General features: G+C 40.2%; 2 protein-coding genes across 16 annotated transcripts in view; both read left to right on the plus strand.

Moving 5' to 3' along the window:
- The first annotated feature begins 221 nt into the window (after positions 1 to 221).
- TCP11L2 (t-complex 11 like 2) lies at positions 222 to 15,778 on the plus strand. 14 transcript variants are annotated; one of them, XM_071422681.1, is made up of 12 exons: positions 222 to 362; positions 3,045 to 3,166; positions 5,167 to 5,340; positions 5,489 to 5,569; positions 6,594 to 6,729; positions 6,967 to 7,087; positions 7,814 to 8,034; positions 8,914 to 9,050; positions 10,062 to 10,249; positions 11,605 to 11,786; positions 12,507 to 12,679; positions 13,163 to 15,778. In XM_071422681.1, exons 3-12 carry the CDS (start codon positions 5,205 to 5,207, stop codon positions 13,405 to 13,407), a joined length of 1,620 nt encoding a protein of 539 aa, XP_071278782.1. In that variant the 5' UTR covers positions 222 to 362; positions 3,045 to 3,166; positions 5,167 to 5,204; the 3' UTR covers positions 13,408 to 15,778. The 14 variants fall into 14 exon arrangements, with proteins under 14 accessions (XP_071278782.1, XP_071278784.1, XP_071278785.1 ...); XM_071422683.1 differs by having other exon boundaries at positions 6,597 to 6,729; XM_071422684.1 differs by having other exon boundaries at positions 5,492 to 5,569.
- Positions 15,779 to 16,674: 896 nt separating this feature from the next.
- The window catches only part of POLR3B (RNA polymerase III subunit B), a 72,182-nt gene continuing 70,541 nt past the window's right edge, over positions 16,675 to 18,315 (plus strand). Inside the window, exon 1 of one of the 2 annotated variants that reach the window (XM_071422693.1) lies at positions 16,675 to 16,943. In XM_071422693.1, the coding sequence (XP_071278794.1) occupies positions 16,878 to 16,943 (66 nt within the window). In that variant the 5' untranslated portion in view covers positions 16,675 to 16,877. Of the gene's footprint in view, positions 16,944 to 17,036; positions 17,093 to 18,315 lie in introns of those variants that run through there. The other variant, XM_071422694.1, reaches the window with a different exon arrangement.

The raw sequence follows: 18,315 nt of genomic DNA on the forward strand, positions 1-18,315 counted from the left end.
CGGACGGGGCCCTTCCGTAAACACCACCCGGCCCATCCCCCGCATGCCGGCACGGCCCACTGCCAGCGCGGGGGAGTCCGTCGAAGTATCTTCCCGTGTCGCCGCATATTTCCCCAAGCTTAGTGCCCGGTCGCAGGCAGAATGAGGAGATATGGTTAGTTTCTACTGGCATAAGCGGAGGCTGGCCCAAGCGCCGTGGATAACTCGCCGCTGGCAGGAAAAGATGACGCACCTCCCCGCTTCCACCGTCAGAGATGGACATGCCCGAGGAAGACAGTAATAGTCCAGGCTGGGTCTTTAAATCTGAAGGGGGGAGTCGTGCGCGGCCTTGGCGAGCGTTGTGTGGACGGCGAGGGGCAGCGGTGAGTGACCGGCTGGGGACAGCAGAGTAGGGCTGCTCCGGCCGGCCGGGGAGCTGACAGGCGGCGGGGTGTCCGGGCACGCTGGGCGATGAGTCGCGGGGTGAGTCCGGGACAGTGCTGGCTCGGGGCTGCTACCCTCCTGTGCGGTGTGGGTGGCAGGGAGGTAGTGGACTGGCCCGTCGCTCTACTGCCCCGGTGGGGAACCCGCTGCAGCAGGTGGGTTTCGCAGTTCCTCCGCTGGGTCCGTAGTTCTCTCCTTGCCCCGTGTCTCCTGGGCTTTCGCCATCCCTTAGTGTCCGCCGGGACGATACGCCCCGACGGGCGCAGCCGCAGGGTCCCCCCGTGCAGCCCTGGTGAGCAGGGCAGGGGCACCCCGACACCTCCCCGGGGCATGGGGACTGGGGCGCTTAGGGGTGGGTGCCCGGGCTCGCCTTCTCTGGGGCTGACAGGGAGTGTTCTCTCCTTGCTTCTCCCCCGGACTCCCTCCCCCCGGACCTGTCCTTGGAAACGCTGTTTGTTTTGGTCTTTTGGTCGGAGGGTGCCAAACTCCTGCCTTTGCTAAGTGTTAAAAACATGGGGCCGGGGGAGGAGACAGGCAGCGAAACAGATGGAGGAAGAGGAGGAGCCGCCGGCTCCTCTCGGTGTCTCTGCCCCCGCGGGGGAGGGCAGCAGGTCCCATCGCCGACCTGTCCGGGCGGAGGTCACTCCCGCGGGCAACCCTCGGGGCACTCGGACGCAGCTTACTCTCGCCAGTACAGTTTTTTAAGCCTTCACGGAGAGAAGTATCTCTCCCAAGAGCTGTGAAACTAGAAAGCTAAAGGGGAGAAAGGCTGCTGTAAACTGTGAAAAATGAGGCGCGAGGAAATGCAAGTAACTCCTAACAAAGGTTCTTTTCTGTTCTTCTGTGGTGAGTGCTGACAGAGGTGGAGTTAGTGAAAGGGAAACTCTAGACCAAATGAGATTCAGTCGGTGCCAGCTTGAAGATAGTAAGAATGTGAACCCAGCAGAATAAACAGAGTTAAGACTTTCATAGTGGTAAAACTGGACAGAGCACTCATAAGTCTCTGTGTCCATGCACACTTCCTTTGAACAAAGCAGGGCTGTGGAAAACCTTTGCTTGAAGATGGTATCTGAAGAAAATACCCAACTGTGAAACTATCTTCCTCCCTCCTTCCCCCAGGTGCTTCATAAAATAACTTCTAAAGCAAAGCTACAGAAATAAAAAGTGTGTTTGTGTCTTCTAAAACTAACCTGATCTTGCAGTCTTGATAAGTTCTAAATGAAGAATCTAGCTGGGTGATGCAGTAGCCAGTTAAGAACAAAATGCCTTTAAGCATCTGCAGTTTTGTATTAATTTTCTTTTTACTAAAAAGAGTAATCCTCACCTGTCTAAATAGCAGAAATGTGAAAATTTCTTCATTGTTAAATTAGTTGTAATCTTGGGGTTGGTACCTGTAGAAGATACTTTTAGCTTGGTCTTCCAAAGAGTTTATCCTTAAAAAACCCTACAGTATGGTACTGATTGAAAGAAAGCAAATGGTGTGATGAAGCCCACTGTGATGGTGTCCAACCTAATATAAATATAAATGTGGGTAGTCTTTAATGTAGCAGAATAAAGCAGGTTGTAACCTCAGGCTGATCCCTTTGATAGAACAGTTGGGATATTAATATGTGTATTAAAACAACAGCCTAATATGTAATACTTTATAAGCAAATTTTAAAAAACCCAAGATGGTATTGTTTATCCAAGATGGTGAGTTACAAATAGATCTTGCAAGGCTGAAGGGCTTTTTGACATATTTTTATGTGACTGTTATATACTAATTTAAAGTTCTAAATGAACTTGGCCATTAGTTATTAATGAGAATTTCTGTGCTATCTACAAAAACATAAGGAAAATCAGCTCTTCCAGTGTATGCTATAAAGCAAAGACTGAGTAACTCAGTTGTCTATTGTTGTAACTAATTAGAAAGGCCATTTTTGGTTTGTGCTTACCTTTCATATGCTCAATGACTGTATTTTTGCCTAAGTGTTTTAGATGGCCCATGCAGGTTCTGCTTGTATATTCATGTACATTCAGTTTCATGTGTTTATCTTTTAAATGTAGAATTTAGCAATAATGTTCTGAATCTGCAGACTACACCCACTCTTACTTCCTATTGTGCTTGAAGCATTCTACCAAGAAATGTATTTAGTGTGGCAAAAGATTGCAGTGGTTTTTTGTGTGTCACCTCCTGTTGCAGTGTTGAAACTTCTTACTTAAGCCTTTTGAAGCACCCTACTGACAGCTCTGCTGTCTGTATATGTGCATATATTGTGGGAGCGGGTATGGTCTTGATACATCAAAATGCATGTGGATCTTTGAAATGCAACTGTGTGCATTGATCCTTTGCTGGGACTAGTGCTTAAGGACTTAATGTATATGGACATCTAATTCTACCTGAACCACTTCATCTTTTTAGAAATCAAGGTGGGGTGGAAAATGGCAGTGCTGACTTGCCTTCATGGCTGGTTTAGTACTTCTGTCAGAAGAACCTTGCAAAGCTAAATGTTTATTAACATTGCCATACCTAGAGGTAAGAGGAAATTCATGAAATGATGATGTGTAAATTGTGTGAGAGTATTTGGGGTTTTAATGGTCATTTACCTTCTTCCATGTTCTTAACACCTGAACTGAAGCAGTAGACACATCGTGAATTGCTCACACTCTGCAAGCGATTTGCAAGACTTTGGGCCACTACACTGCGAACAACATTAATCAAATCTTTTGATGGACCACATCCTGCAACATTAATCTTTTGGAGGTTAGTTATTTGTATGGAAATAAAGGGGTGATATACAAGATTAAAGCCTGGAAATACAGTGTTCTTATATTGATTTAAAAAAATTAGTTGGAGGGTAATAAAAACTTCACACACTTTTAACAGTGTTACTGTATTTAAGTGAGCAGTTCAACATGAAGAACCTCAAGTATGTTCTATAACTAGTTTGTCGCAACTAGTTTCTGATCTTCACTAACTTTTAGATCTGTAACACAGATTTTAATTGAAGAAATATTTTGTTTCTTCTCTAGCATTAACTAGTGACCCATTTCTAATTGTAACTTAAATACAATTTCCAAGCCAAAATGTCTGTGTGTAGCGTTTTTTAGGTTCCCTTCAACTCTGTCTTGTTTAGCCAATACTGTTTTAAATATTTGCTTGGTAGAAATTATAAAATTGCTGTTCTAATAAGAGTTATGATGCTTAGCATCACTGGTAATGTTGCAAGTTCTGAATGCATGACCTCTGAGTTCTAGTCAAGTGTCTCTCACTGGCTCCTCCGGTACTGTGATCAACTGTTAGCTGTGTTCTTAGCTGCTAATGGGACCGATTCTTTTCAGAAAAAAAACCCAGTGTAAAGTATGACATAAATAAGGTGCTCAAGTGCATCCAAGAGTGTTTCCTCTTGGGAGAAGAGGAAGAGTAAACACACACTTAAGAAATGTTAATCATTTCAATTAACAGGGGGGTGCTCATCAGTGTAGTAGCTCATCAAATTATAAAGGCCTATTCAGGATGAGTTGGTACCCAAACAGTCAAATGCTTTAAGCTGTAGCTAGGTGCCAGAAATAAAGAAATCTTAATTTTCACTACCTTTTGTCTGTCCCAGGACACCACAATATGTTGATTCACATAAGTACAGACAAAGATCATCCTTTTATTGCTAAAAGTGTCTTTTTTTCCAAATTCAGCAGTTGCAAAGTGTGGAATTCCCTGCCTACTGAAGTTGATGTGATTTAATAATAAATGAAGTTATCTATTAAATTTGCTGATGGAAATCATTGCTGCCTATGTCACTTCATGAAGTCCACTACAGGATGCTTCATGGTCATAATCGGAGATGGAGTGCTACTTTTGGTATCTGGGCCAAATTCCTTTGGCCGTAATTACAGCTGACTTCCAGATTCTCATTTTAATACTATTATGAACATATTTTTCACTTCCTGTCATGCAGTTGTTAATCATCTGTATCACACTGTGCAGCTGTCCACATTTTCTGCAATTGCAGATTATCGGCCAGGGAGGCAGTTTCTTTACATAGACAGAAGCAATATGAAGCACAACACTTGTCAGTGGAGATTGTTGTTTCTGCTAAATAGAATGTTAGAGGCTCAGAATTGCCATTTGACTTAAACCAGAAAACCTATCCACCCGCCTTCACCCCTAGGAGGATTGGTTTTTGGGTCTGTGCCATTGTTGATCTGATTCTGAGCACAGACCCACCTAAAGGCCAGACTTTCAGCTACACCCTGTCAGAAATGTAATATTCTGAATTACTTGCCTGTTCTCTGCCTGCAATTTTTGTGTTTGCTTCACAGTCGTTACACTCGGTGCAGTCTGTTTGTGGAAAGAAACTCATTGCTAAACACCACTTCTTCGTGAGGTCAGGTAGAGGATGGTGACATCACGAAATGCCTTTATGGACATTGAAAACTACCAAAATTCTTGCAACAAGTAGCTTCAGGTGTTCCTGTGGGTAGTCTTACATTTTTTTAAATATGATCAATTTAGGGACTGTCTCCCACAGATTCATTAAGGTATGAAACAGCTGAAGGTACAAAGCTTTCTTACAGAAAAGGTATAGTTTGTTGATAACTATATGATTCTGCCATTTTTGTCAAGCCAAATCCTTTCCTTTGCTTTTCCTGTTTAGGAAAGGCAACTACTTGATCTTCATTCACAATATAATGATCAGTAGCTGACTTTTGAGAAACAAACAAAAGTAAGTGCTGGTTTTATGGGAATTGTGTTTGTCTTTCTAGGTCTTGTTTACTGTGTAAACAAGGTAAAGGGATTCAGAATGCCTCTCAATGATGACCAGAACAGTGACTCAGATTCTTCACGGCTCTCAGAAAGCACAGTTTCTTCCAGTGACACAGAATATTCCAGGCAGAGCTTTAACAGTGATTCTTCAAGCAAACCCAGCTCCCCACTGTGTAAGCCTATTTCAGCCTCACCTGCATTGTGCATGGACCAATAAGGCTAACTTACCTTGTTTCTCTTTGCTGTCATGGGTAGAACCTGGGATTCTGAATCTGTTTAAGAGTATTAACAGAGAGGCATGGCTTTCTCTTTGCTGTGAAGCAGTGAATCTCCTGTGTGTGGAACACCAGCAGCAGCTGTATCCACGGGGGTCTCCCTGTGCACTCCTTCCCTTCAGAAAGTGTAAGAAAAGTGTGTCACCATGGTCTTCCTAACCTTGACATTGGTAGCAGCCTCCCACTCAACCAGATATGCTTTTGTGCAAAGGATGGGTTTCTTCTGTTTGATCCCTGCACTTAAAAATTATTTCTGTAACTTACAGATTTGTAATATCATACCAAGTTACATGTAATTATCTTGAATTCACATTTTTCTTTCATAAATACTAGAATTAAACAGAAAACACACATTTGCACAAGGAGGATAATTTGAGTAATGGTAAATAAAACCTTGGTTATAATGTGGTTTCTCTGTATCTGTAAGCATTTGCAGACCATGCTTACTTCTTACATCTATGTAAATTAAGTCTTATATTAAAACAAGCTTATTAGTGGAGCTGCATTTGGCAGCTGGCTCTTTTTCTTTCTTTGTTACCAGCCTTCCGAATACTACATTAAATTATAGAATTTAAAGATTTAGAAACTTTGGGAATTTGCTCTTGTTTTCCAGTGTAGAGTTTGTTTTGTCATTGCTGCTAGCTCCTAAAAAAATGAGTATAACTTAATTCCACAGCAGACTGAAGATCTGCTGATTTTAAGTTGGGGGGTTTGTGAGTCAGTAACTGAGGAACCTCTTCAACAGGCAATATAGCCATTGTGCTTGGAATTATAGTGGACATCTAGTATCTCTTACTGCCCATGCTTTTGGTTGGGTGGCTTTGACAGAACAGTTAGTAGGAAATCTGTGAAATGCAAGATCCCATTTTAAAGGAAAAAAAAAATCTTAGTTCAGATGCGGAAATATGAAAATGCTCCTCAAAATATTTTGAGGCTTGTGTGGTATTTCCCCACAAACACACACACCCCTGATAAACTGGGAGTTTCCTGAGTTAGTGTTTCAGGAAGATATAAAGACTTGGTAATCTTGGGTCGCTTCTTCTAGAGTACTGGAGTCCAACTAGCAAGTAGTAAAATTTCTAGGTTTTAGTATATTCAATTGCACTTATCAGCTATAGATATTTAGCTTGAATTGATCTTGTTTGTTCCAGCAGCTAGCCCTCCCAAGGTTATCACATTTGATGAACTGATGGCAGCTACAAGAAATCTGTCAAACTGGACTCTAGCTCATGAAATTGCTGTAAATGCAAATTTTTGCATAAAACACGAAGACTACCCACAAAACAGGTAAGAGCTTGAATTTTGCAAAAAGTAGCGCTGGTATTGGAAAGAGAGGAGAAATGAATGGAGCAATCTCGACTGTGTTTTGGGACCTGATGATCTATCACCCAAGAAAGATGTTATTGCAGGGCATAGTATTTGGGGAGGTGTGTTTCCCAACAATTGATCAGTCTCATCTGAAACAGTTACAAGGATGGAAGCTAGTTGTGAGTCTTCTCTGTATCTAATTGACTTTCTCCACAGCTTTGCAGGCACAGTGAAACAAATTGTACACAAGGCATTTTGGGATCATTTGGAATCGGAACTGAATGAAGATCCTCCAGAATACAAACATGCTATCAAGCTCTTTGAGGAAATTAAGGAGGTAATGTTCTTCTTTCTCTGTATTGATTTGTCAGCTTAGCTTTAAGAGTCCCTTAGTTCACCAAAGGGTCTGCTTAACTTAGCTGAGTCAACACCTTCAGATTTTCCTTTTATAATATAAAGCCATGATTATTCAGAACTGAAAATAGATGTCTATTTGTAGTATATTTATATTAACCAGGAACATGGCCGCAAACAAACAGTGGCATGTTCAGTCAGTTTTCACTGCACAGTGATCAGTTGAAAGTCATCTCTTTTCCCAAAGCTTCACATCTCTACTAGCCATGTTTCCAGAACCATACTGTGAGCTTAGGGCATGAACAACAGTATAAACATGATTGGACCTGCCCACTTAAACTTCATTGTTTGATTATCGCACAGGTGAGCATACAAACCTTCAATCCTGGCACAATACTAAGTCATTCAGAACTTTAAGTTAGTAAATGTTTGTTTTACAAGGTAGCCTCCCAGCTTTTGAATAGGTCTAGTTGTTGACTTGCTTTTTGTTTTATTGGTTTGAGCATTTTTGCAGAACTGTACTGGTTTGTTTTTTCCAAGCAGTTCTTTTATCCCCACAACCTTTGATAATGTTCAGTCTTAAAATGTCTGGTTATAATCTGTCAGCTATAAACACCTGACATGAATATTAAAATTTCACTCAAGTGTGCTTACTAAGTGGTTTGGTCTTTATTGATAAGCTTTTTCTTTTTTGCTCCCTCTAATTTAGATTCTTCTTTCTTTCCTGACTCCTGGAGCAAACAGGATTCACAATCAAATTTGTGAAGTTCTTGACATGGATCTTATAAGACAGCAGGCAGAACATAATGCTGTTGATATTCCTGGACTAGCTAACTATGTCATCAACACTATGGGAAAGTTATGTGCTCCAATAAGAGACAATGACATAAAACAGTTAAAAGCAACTGACAATATCGTAGAGTTACTGAGGTTGGTATTTGAGTGTGGTTTTTGGAGAAAAAAACGCCTCTCTGAAAGGGTAGTAGACAGTGGAAGGTGGGGGGCTGGGTTAAGGAAGTCTAAAGTTGTGTCAGTTTGCATAACACCTGTTCTTAAACTTATAGGAGAACTTCTGAAGCATTAAAGAGGAAGAGCTCTGACACGCTAAACAGATTGTGTATCTCACTTTGTAATGAAATGAGTAGGATACCTAGATGAAATTAGGCAGCTCTGAATATCTAAACCAACAACTCTTGCAATAATCTCTGTTTCAGAAACTCTTTTTCTGTCTTGTTCATTCTTACAAAATGTAAACAGCATACTTGTACTGTTTCTTCTTGAAGAGTTAATTGCATGCTTCTTCTGGAAGGCCAAACTTTGGATTTACAGGCTCTTTAGTTAAGATCTTATCACTTGAACTTGGGTAAAACATTTGCATAACAGGGCAGAAAACAGTGCTCCTGAGGTACGCTGAAATATTAAGACTAAATGGTAGTTGTTCTACTATGTATGTATATGGGGATCAAAACAATTGCGTCAGAAGGATTGTTTCTCTTAATGCAGTCAGTGACCAAAAAGTTAAAATCTGTTAATTTTGGCTGAAATATACCAATTCATGTAGTTTTTGAAAAAATTACAGGGCTGTAGCATTTAGTGATGCTACATCAGTTCTGTTCTTTTTAACTTAGGCCAAACCTTATCTTCAAGAATTCCAGATGATAGGTAATATATCTGTTACTCTGAAGTGCCAGTGAAGGCCTTCACTTCTCCAGAATTGAAATTAAAGTGATAATGTACATGTGCTTCACATGTGCTGATGAAAATCAATAGATTAAATTAAACTGTGAAATTTTAAATTCTTCTTTTCAGACAAATATTCCGTGTTTTGGACCTGATGAAAGTGGATATGGCAAATTACACAATTAAAAGCCTTAGACCATACCTCTGGCATAACTTGGTGGACTATGAAAGAACAAAATTCCAGGAAATTCTTGAAGAAACACCAAGTATGTACCACGCTATATTAAATTTAAACTTTTCTTTGAAAAGAAGCCTATTTAAATACATGCTGTGAAAACTCTACAAGTTGCAGTTAACTTAGATGAAAACTTCAATTTCTTTTGTGTATATAAGTAATGGAAAAATTTTTTAACGAGCAAGTTATCACTGGATGGTTGCTTAACTTGCCATCAAGTTTATCTGTCTGTAATCTGAGGCACTTTCAGACAAACTTATATTTGCTGAATTGGATGGTGTCTGAAAAACAAACAAGTGGTGACTCTTGCTGTCTGGATGCAGAAGCAAGAGTCCATAAGATGAGCCTTTTCTCTTTTGTGTGCAACTGTTCAGTTGTTAGTGTGAAGTAAGCATGTAAAACCAGTTAGTGCACCTGAAAGCTGGAAGGGCTAAGATCTATTTTTTAATAAACAAAAGCAGACTCTGAAAATAATTTCTTAGATGATGCAAAGTCAACTTGATTCACTATTACACGTTTTGTGTGATTTGGTTAAACAGTGTTCAGAAATACATCCTCCAAGAAGAATAAGTAAACATGCTAACATCTGGAGCAGGGGCTTCTAAAATGAGAGCTCTGAGCCACTGATAGGGCCTGCAGTGTTCATTTATGCAGCCTGAGAAGAACTCTACCAGAACAAATCAAACGTTTTAATCTTCCTTCACCTGTACCTTTTAGTCTTACATCCTATCTGATTAGTGGTTTCTCTGAAAAAGGGAAAGCAATCCTTTGGGAAGGACTCTCAAACTTTGAGACTTCTATTACCTAAAAATCTTGTCTGAAGTCTTAACAATTTGTGGCTGGGTTTCTACAAACCAGGTAGAATTAAAGGTGACCAGTGGAAGAAAGGGAGAGAATTACCATTTGTGATGACTCAGCTGTCCACTATGTTTAAGTCTTCAGAAGTTGAATTCTCTTCTCTATACAAATCTTTTTTTTTCCTCAAGGTAGTGCTTATTTTGATGAAGGCATGCAGTAAATCTGTGCTATTTACAATGCTTAGGTGCCCTGAATCTCACAACAGAATGGATAAAGGAATCAATAGAGGATGAATTGTCATCTATTTCTGATGAGTCTTCATCATGCCCTGGTGCTGATAGTAGTTCAAAACCAATTATTAGTCCTACACTGGTGCTAAACAATGGCTACTTGAAACTGTTACAGTGGGATTATTGCAAAACAATTCCAGAGGTAAGAAATATATTTTGGTGTCTTCAGATTACCAGCTATATGAAATCATTAGTGTGATACAATAAACCTGCTATGGAAGACAGTAAGTGAATACTCTTTTGCACTCCTTAAATTTCTGCACAGTAAATCTGAAATTAGGAGATTATGTTCTAGTCCAGATTCTGAAATTTGAGATGGGCAAGTCAACAACCAGAAGAGAACAAGGTAAAGGTTGTTCTCCCTCTTTCCAATCATAGCTCACCAGCTCCACCCTAAGAGCAGTCTTGGCTGTGGTCAAAGGCTGGGCCTTGTATTTACAGTACTTTGCTTTCTCTGTTTTTAAAAGAACTGATTGTAGCACTCCGTTTTCCTAACAGCAGCAGGAATTGGTAGGATTGCTCTTCAGAACAGAATCAGTAAAAAACTTGCTTCTCTAAAGTAGGTATTTTTCCTTTCAGTGTAAACTATTTCTTCAAGACTCAGTGTTCAGTTTTTCCCTCCAATTCCTGATTACTGACCTCTGCAACTTTCCATAAAGCCAGTGGGAAATTTGTCAGCAGTCAAGGCTAACATTTGCATTTCCAGAGAGGTCCTTAGCTACATGTAGGATGGCCTGGCAGAGAACTTGTTAAATACATGGGGATGCTCTTGGTGTTCTCAGTCAGTAGACAGAAGTGAAACCACTTCCTTACCTTTCTGTGAGCAGTTTTGAGTAAGATCTACATACAGATGTCCTCTGGTAGATCTAGCTTGCCATACTATGAAATTGCTACTAACTGTAGTTGGATGTTAATGCCCCTGTGCTGCTCAGGATGAACTCTTTGTAACCTAAAATGAACTCCAGCTACATCTTGCTGTGGAGATTACTTACGCTCTTGGTATGATCAGCTGGCTTTTTGCCTGGAGCAGCTTATGTGTCACTTGCAGAACCAGCTCAGGTGGTTGAATTGGTGGTTGTCAAGCACAGTTGTTCATTATTATCCATCAGTTACAAATGTTGGCATTTTTTCAAAAGACACCCAAATCTGGAAGACTTCTGTCTGTAACTTGGTTGTTACAATGTCTTCTGGATCCTCTGAGCATTCCATGTTGTGGGCTGAATTGTTGGTTACAGATTTGTCATCAGTGATGAGGAATAAGGTGCAATGTCCTCAGTTTCCTCATTACTTTTCTTCCCGCCACAGGTTTACTTCTGGTACTTGTACAAAATGCCACTTTATACTATACTACACTACATATTTAGGGTATTTCAGTTGCTGTCTCCTCTGGGTTTGTGTATTTGTGATTAAAAATAGTAGTGCTTCATGACTACATCCTAGATCTCTTTCCTAGATCTTCTCCTTATTCCTAAATTAGTATTATTGTTTCAATTCTAGACTCTAATAACAGATGAAGTTCGTCTTCAGGAGTTGAGAGAAAAGCTCAATCAATTAAAAGTCATAGCTTGTGTTTCTCTCATAACAAACAACATGGTGGGTGCAGCAATTGTAGATGTGCCTGATTTCACTGATCAGCTGAAAAGGATCTCCCTTCCTCTTCTTGAAGGCATGAATAAGAAGTAAGGCCTTTTTTTACTCTTTTTTTGATGGTAAATAATTGGAAACAATTCTAGTGTCATAGCTGGTGCTTGTTATTAATAGGAAGATACCGAATTCAAATAATTTATATATTCCCTTTATGATACAAGGCCACTATATGTTAGACAAGTGTTTTCAAAGGTAGATTTTAATGAAATCTTAGTCATGATGTTAGTGTACAAATTTTGGAACCTAGTAGTAAAGTTCATTCACACACTCCTAATACTGGGAATACTGTGGCAGTACATTCACTAAATCCTCTTGGGAGTTGCTTCAAACTTGTTGTAGGTAGTTCAAGTTATTTGGCTCCCTATTTCTTTGGCTTCTTGTGCTACAGGCAAGTCTGATGTATGTGACTGTCTTTTAAAAGAGTTTTCCACTCTGTTTTTTCTCATGGAATGCTATGCATGTGGCCCAGAAAAACACCTAGGCACAAGCATAATAAAGTGAACTGGTGTCACTGCTGCACACATGAAATTACTTTTCCCATTTAGATCACAGCTAGGTCCCTATTTTATCTTCCACATAGGAATTTTCCTGTATATGTAGATTTACATAAATCTGCAGCAAAAGATGAAAACTTTTCAAAATTCTCATTGCAGAGACCAGGTTGAAAATAAAAGGGAAAGGAGACAAGTGAGGGCACTTTACGACCTATGCTACAGAAACTTCAGAATTTAATGCTTTTCTCTTTCTTCCAGAAATTTTGACTTGAAGGAGGCTCTGAATGCTATTGGTGTCCAGATTTGCAGCATAGTGAACAAGTCTCTAAGTGAAAGAGGTCTTCCAACTCTTAATGAAGAAATGCAGAGTAATTTAATGGGTCAAATCGCTCATGTTGTTGAGAAGAATAATCCTGTCTGTTCCTTGATTGGTTAGTAAGAGACTACCTAATTGTCATATTATATGTGTCTGTTTATAAACTTACTGGCAGCCAGCTTAATCAGCTGTCTTATTATCTTCTAAAAGTATTTTCTTACTGCAGTAAAATACTGGCTCAACTAAGACTAAGGATATGTTGCTTACTTGGAAATGGTGTTCTGGGTATGCTGCAGAGCATGGTTAGTCACAGCTGGAAATAATTGTAAAAGTGCATGTAGAGAGAAGCCTAAGCAGCCTAATATTTTGGAGAAGAATTTAGATAAAATGAGTGTTTAGTCTTTCTGTCCATTCTGGGTTTAAACATATTGTTTAAGAAACTTACAGTATTGTTTCCCACACCAAAACAATATTGGGAAAGAGTTGTTGCTTACATGTTGGATTTTTTGCTGTGCTGATGTGCAGGGTACTTACAAAGTGACTGTGGCATCATCTTGGGTTTACATTTGTTCTGAGTGTACTTTATATTCCATTTCAGACAAACGAATCCAGCTCTTCATGAGAAGCTTGCTTGCTCTTCCGAGTTTTCAGAAGTGTATGCCTACTATGCCAGGAGGCCTTTCTGTGATTCAGACAGAGATAGAGTTTCTGGGATCTCAGTATGCAAGCATTGTAAATTTCAATAAAAAAGTGTATGGACCATTCTATGCAAACATACTTAGAAAACTGCTTTTTCCTGAGGCAGCAATGGAGGAAACAGAAGCAGAAACATCTAGCAATTAAAAAATGTACCCTTTTTTTTAATCTTCCAAGACAGTGGGAAGTCACATCTCTAAGAACAGCCTACTCCAGTGACTGTTGATGGGGAAAGATCTTGTAAAATGTATACAGATAGTTTCTGAAATTCACTGTAAAGAAATTAATGTCAAGGTCATATATATATTTTAATAGAAAAATATTTGTTTAATGGATTGTCACTTGTAATAGCCAGTGAATTATTAATTTCCATAGCAAGCATTTATTATGACTTGGCAGTGGGAAAGAGCTGGCAATGTACTTACTGTTTTGCCACCATCAAAACAATGTTATTTTTCAACTCAAATCTATTTACATATAGCAATGCATATTAGGAAATGAGAAAACAACTGTAGATAAAATGTACTATGCTTACATTGTATTTTTGTAGAGTAACATCTCAGACAACAATTATGTTTCTGAGAATACTTTGAAGAAGTAAGTATAGCATAACTGCTTTAGTAACCAAACCCAGATTCATACCAGGCCAAGTTCAGGTACTCCTGCAATTACTGGACCCAGAACTTTGCCTCTGTTACATTAAAGAATGCCAGTGTTACAAGCTGTTTGCAGGATAGCAGTTACAGAAGCAGCGTTCACAACTTCAATTATGAATGATTCAGAACTTCTCAACTCTGAGATTAACGATAAACACCTGAGAAACATGATGTTGAGGGTGGAGTAAATTTCTGTATATAAATGTGTTTATAAGCATTTTGTTTATTTGGTGGAGGTCATACAGAACTTTTATGATGTGTATGTATTGATCTTTGATTGTAATGGATGAGTATTAAGTATTTTTATGTTAGGTCTTTCTAAACTTTGTTCCCAAAAGCACTTAACCCTGACCTCACAGTGTACCACAGAAGAACCGCTCCTTTCATGCCCTTATCCAATAGAATGTAAATTTTTCACAAGATATTCTTAGATCTGAAAGCAAGAACCTGATTAATTAGTAAATTTTGAAAATATTATTATATTCACTTTTTTATGGAGTGTGTGAGAAATGCTCCTGTTTTCCTCTAATTTCTTTGGACTGGGCCCCAATACTTAGATTTAAGAATACTTATATTTAAGGCATTGGGAATCTTGCATACAGAAAATGAATAGGATTGAAAGAGAGAAATGTGGAAGTGAACTACTTTAAGTTTACACAGGCTTTATCTTGCATATTTCAGATTACTGGGATTAGATAGTGCTGGAATACATATTATAGACTTGTTCTTGTCTATGAAATTGAATAATTTACTTGAAAATGATATTTTAATATATTACCATATACTACTCCTTTTAAGATGTCATATATAGAAAACCTTGGTGTGGTACAAGTTAGAGCTTGTTTTTAATATTTTATATTACAGTCTATTTTTTATGAAGAGACAAAAATAACTTGTAAAAGCATAATGTGTCACACAAATTGTTTATGTACATTACTGTATCTATCATAAAGCTCTAAAAAAAAACCTGGGCATTATTAGCACTGTGGTTTTGTAGTCCATTTCTACAGGAATGTGTACCCTTTATAGCAAAGGAAATTACTTCTATTCAGTTGTTCTTCAGTGTCCAAGGACTTTGGTCACATGTAAATGTTAAGGAAAACTTTGTTCAAAATGCCTTTTTAGAGAAATTTCTCTAGTGCACTTCTCTTCTATCCTCTGTGAAAACATTGCACAAAATAAAGATGAATACATGTTTTAAAGGGAACTGTTTCCTGGAAAACCTAGGAGAAAGGAACTCTTAGACTATCATAACTGTGCCAGGCTTGCTCAGATGAATATGAAATTTTGGTAGGCAATCCAAAATCATTAAGATAAGAATGAATTTAAAAAACAGCTAGAGGGAATGAATCTTAGTGATTTGCTACAATTTTAGAAATACCTACATGCTTTTGAGCTTCAGCCAAAAGTGGATTTTATGAACATTTGAAGGTGATTGCTAATATGATTATGAAATTTTAATTGTAATATTTTATATCCATTCTATTGTACAAATAGATATCGAACTTCAGCTCTTTAATGAGCTGGGAAAACTGTCATACTAGTTTTTACCAGTAAATACTCAAAGCATAGCATTTATTTGGGGGGGGGGGGGGTGGGGGTTGATGGTTAAGGTGACTTGGAAAGGGCATTTTATAGCATGGCCTGTGTTTCAAGTGATTGTTTAATGTGTTTTAATTTAATGTTTCAAACAGGGACATTGCATCTGTTTAATGTCATGTGTTGCATGCTGTTTATGCTACTGTGGCTGAAATGCACTTGACTCAGAAGTTGTCCTTGTAAAATAAGATGCCATTCTGTAGCAGCTTTGTTTAAAACCAAGTATTTGAGGGTTTGTATGCATTAAATTTTGTTTGTGATAACATCAGTGGTGAAAAGTCATTTACACAAATGTTATTAAATGCAACAGATTGTTAAATGCCAAAGATAAATTACTCCACTAATATTCTGTTGTGACTGTTTTTTCTGGTACTTCTCAGAAGCAGCTCCAGTGTAGAGTAGTGACTTTAATCCAGCTGTACAAATAATATTCAAAACAGTTGCCTGCTTAAATCTGACTACTTGGATGAAGGATGTATTGGGTGTGTATGGCAGAGTTGCAGGGGGAGTGGAAGGCAGGGGTGGCTTCTCTGAGAAGCTGTTCCAAGCTTCCCCCTGTGCCTGATAGAGGCCTTGCACGGATTAAACATGGATTGCCGCGTATTAAACAAATTCTCCATTGACTGTGGGCTTCAGGCAGGAAACCAAATGGAAGGAGTCTTAAATGTTACTCCTCTTTAGGATAAGGGCCTTAGTGTCGAGGATGGGTGGAGCCCAGACCCAACCTCGTGAATGTTACTCATGTGGAACCTGTGCCAGAGCAGACGTCTGTATGTGCTGTTTCCACACTCTTTTAGAACTTACCAATTATTATATTTACATATATATACATATATATATCTCAAAACCTTACTGCCACAGGAAGCTACGGAGATCACTCGTGCTTCTCGTTTAATCTTGAACTGGGGCAGATGAGTAGCTCCCCATCTGACTACGATTTTGGTGTCTCTGTACCACAGACCCTTGTAAAGTAGAATAAATTTGTAGGTGATTCAGCTACAGCATTCAATAATAACAACAACAACAACAATAATAACAATAACAACGCTAAAAGCTGGTTCCCCGCGTTGCTTTACGTACTAAAAACTGCAGGAAACCCGTTTAAAGCCCAACTGCTCCGTGTCCCTGCCGCCTTCCGGCCCCGGCTGCGCCGGCGGGGGAGCGGTGACCGGCTCGGGGATTCAAGGGGGATCCCCGGGCGCAGCCAGTTCCCCAGTAGCCCGGCGGGGCGGGCCGCAGGGCAGAGGGAAGCGGGGGCTGCCGGGTCCTGGCGCCCGGGCTGCGCGGGGCCGGAACCTTCGGGCGCCGCGCTGGAGCGCGGGGGGAAGCGCTGTGCTGCAGCGCCACAGTGCGCGGGTGGCGATGGAGGCGCTGGGGCTCGGCGCGCTTACCCCGGAGCAGGCGGCGGCCCCGGTCAACACGGTGGAGGTCAGCGGGGCAAGGGGCAAGCGGCAAGCGGCCGGGCGCGCCTCGGGCTCTCCCGAAGTGTGGCCGGGCAGAGCTGAGCTGGGGTGGGGTGGAAGGAGTCTTCTGCAGGCGCACACGTGGAGTACCCCCTGCCCGTGCTGCGCCGCTCGGTGTGTGTTTGTGCGTGTGGGGTGGGTGTGTGTGGTGGGGGGTTGTCTGGTCCGAGCTGCCCCTAGGCAGCCCCTCATGAAGCCGGGCTCGGCCTCCTGATGTGCCGTCCCTAGTGTCTGCCCCGCCTGTGTCCCGCGCGCAGAGTCGCAGAGCGATCTGGGGTGGAAGGGACCTCACAGCTCGTGTCCTTCCATCCCCTTGCCATGGCACGGCCACCTCCCGCTGCACCAGGCTGCCCCGTGCCCCTTCCAGCCTGGCCTTGCAGTATTTACTTAAGATTAAAATCATTAGCTTCACCCATAGGTCATCAGTTTAATTGCATTACTATTTAACAGATTAAACCCCTTTTTTTTAGACATAACATTTAAATCCTAAAAACCTGAAATCAACCACTCTTCCGCTTTGCAGACTGTAATCGCTACTGCACATGAACCACGAAGGACCAATATTAAAAGCCGCACCATACTGCATGTGTTTCTTTTTACTTCATTAGCTTTGCCATTATTAGATGTTGAATTGGGATCACAAGTAAGATTAGTAAATTAACAAACAGCAGCAGTGGAGGCTGAAAGCCAAGAGCACCATCAGTATTTCTGTGGATAGAAGAAGGCTAAAGACTTTCTACAGGGTTTTTTGATAATTTAATTTTCTAGTATTTTTAAATGGTAGTAGATAGAGAAGCATATGAGGGCTGGAAGCACTCTTCCTAAATAAAAGGGTTTTGTCTCCAACCAAAGATATTTGCAAGTTTTTGCACTGCCACGGTCAGAGAAAGTGGGGCTGACATAAGGAGATGTTCCCTGTGCTTATCGGAGATTAGAAATCGGAGAAAGTTTGTAGGAATCTTGATATACTTTGTCAGTACTTTTGCTAAATCTTTGTAGGATTTAGAGTCCTGATAAGTGTTACAGAGAACAAGTGCTGCTCCCAGGTTCTTGCATGTGTTTTTTAAAGAAAAAGTTGTAGGAAATCTTCCCTTTCTAGGAATATAATTTACAGTGTTAACAGAACAAAGCCAAAAAAATGTTAGTTGATCTTAAATGAGGACATGGTGTTAAAGAATTTTCTCAGAAAAATACATTTTCACATAAGCTGCTCTTAGGAAAGAGGCAGTGTGCCATTGCATCCTGAGAAAATGCTGCATGTATGGTTTACTGAGATGATCCAGGTAGTTTTTATCCATCTCTGTGGGCTTTAGACAGTTGTTTTGTTTTCTTTTCTA

This window comes from Agelaius tricolor, unplaced genomic scaffold (genome assembly GCF_023055355.1).
Source record: "Agelaius tricolor isolate 1412-34295 unplaced genomic scaffold, bAgeTri1.0.p SCAF_3, whole genome shotgun sequence".
Lineage (NCBI taxonomy): Eukaryota > Metazoa > Chordata > Aves > Passeriformes > Icteridae > Agelaius > Agelaius tricolor.

Bases quoted from the DNA above. Each gene is read 5' to 3' on its own strand.
- TCP11L2 (XM_071422675.1), top strand. From the start codon at position 5,215: ATGATGACCAGAACAGTGACTCAGATTCTTCACGGCTCTCAGAAAGCA. The intron at 5,570-6,593 runs GTAAGAAAAGTG...TGTTTGTTCCAG, and splicing joins ACTCCTTCCCTTCAGAAAGT to CAGCTAGCCCTCCCAAGGTT. The intron at 9,051-10,061 runs GTATGTACCACG...TACAATGCTTAG, and splicing joins AATTCTTGAAGAAACACCAA to GTGCCCTGAATCTCACAACA.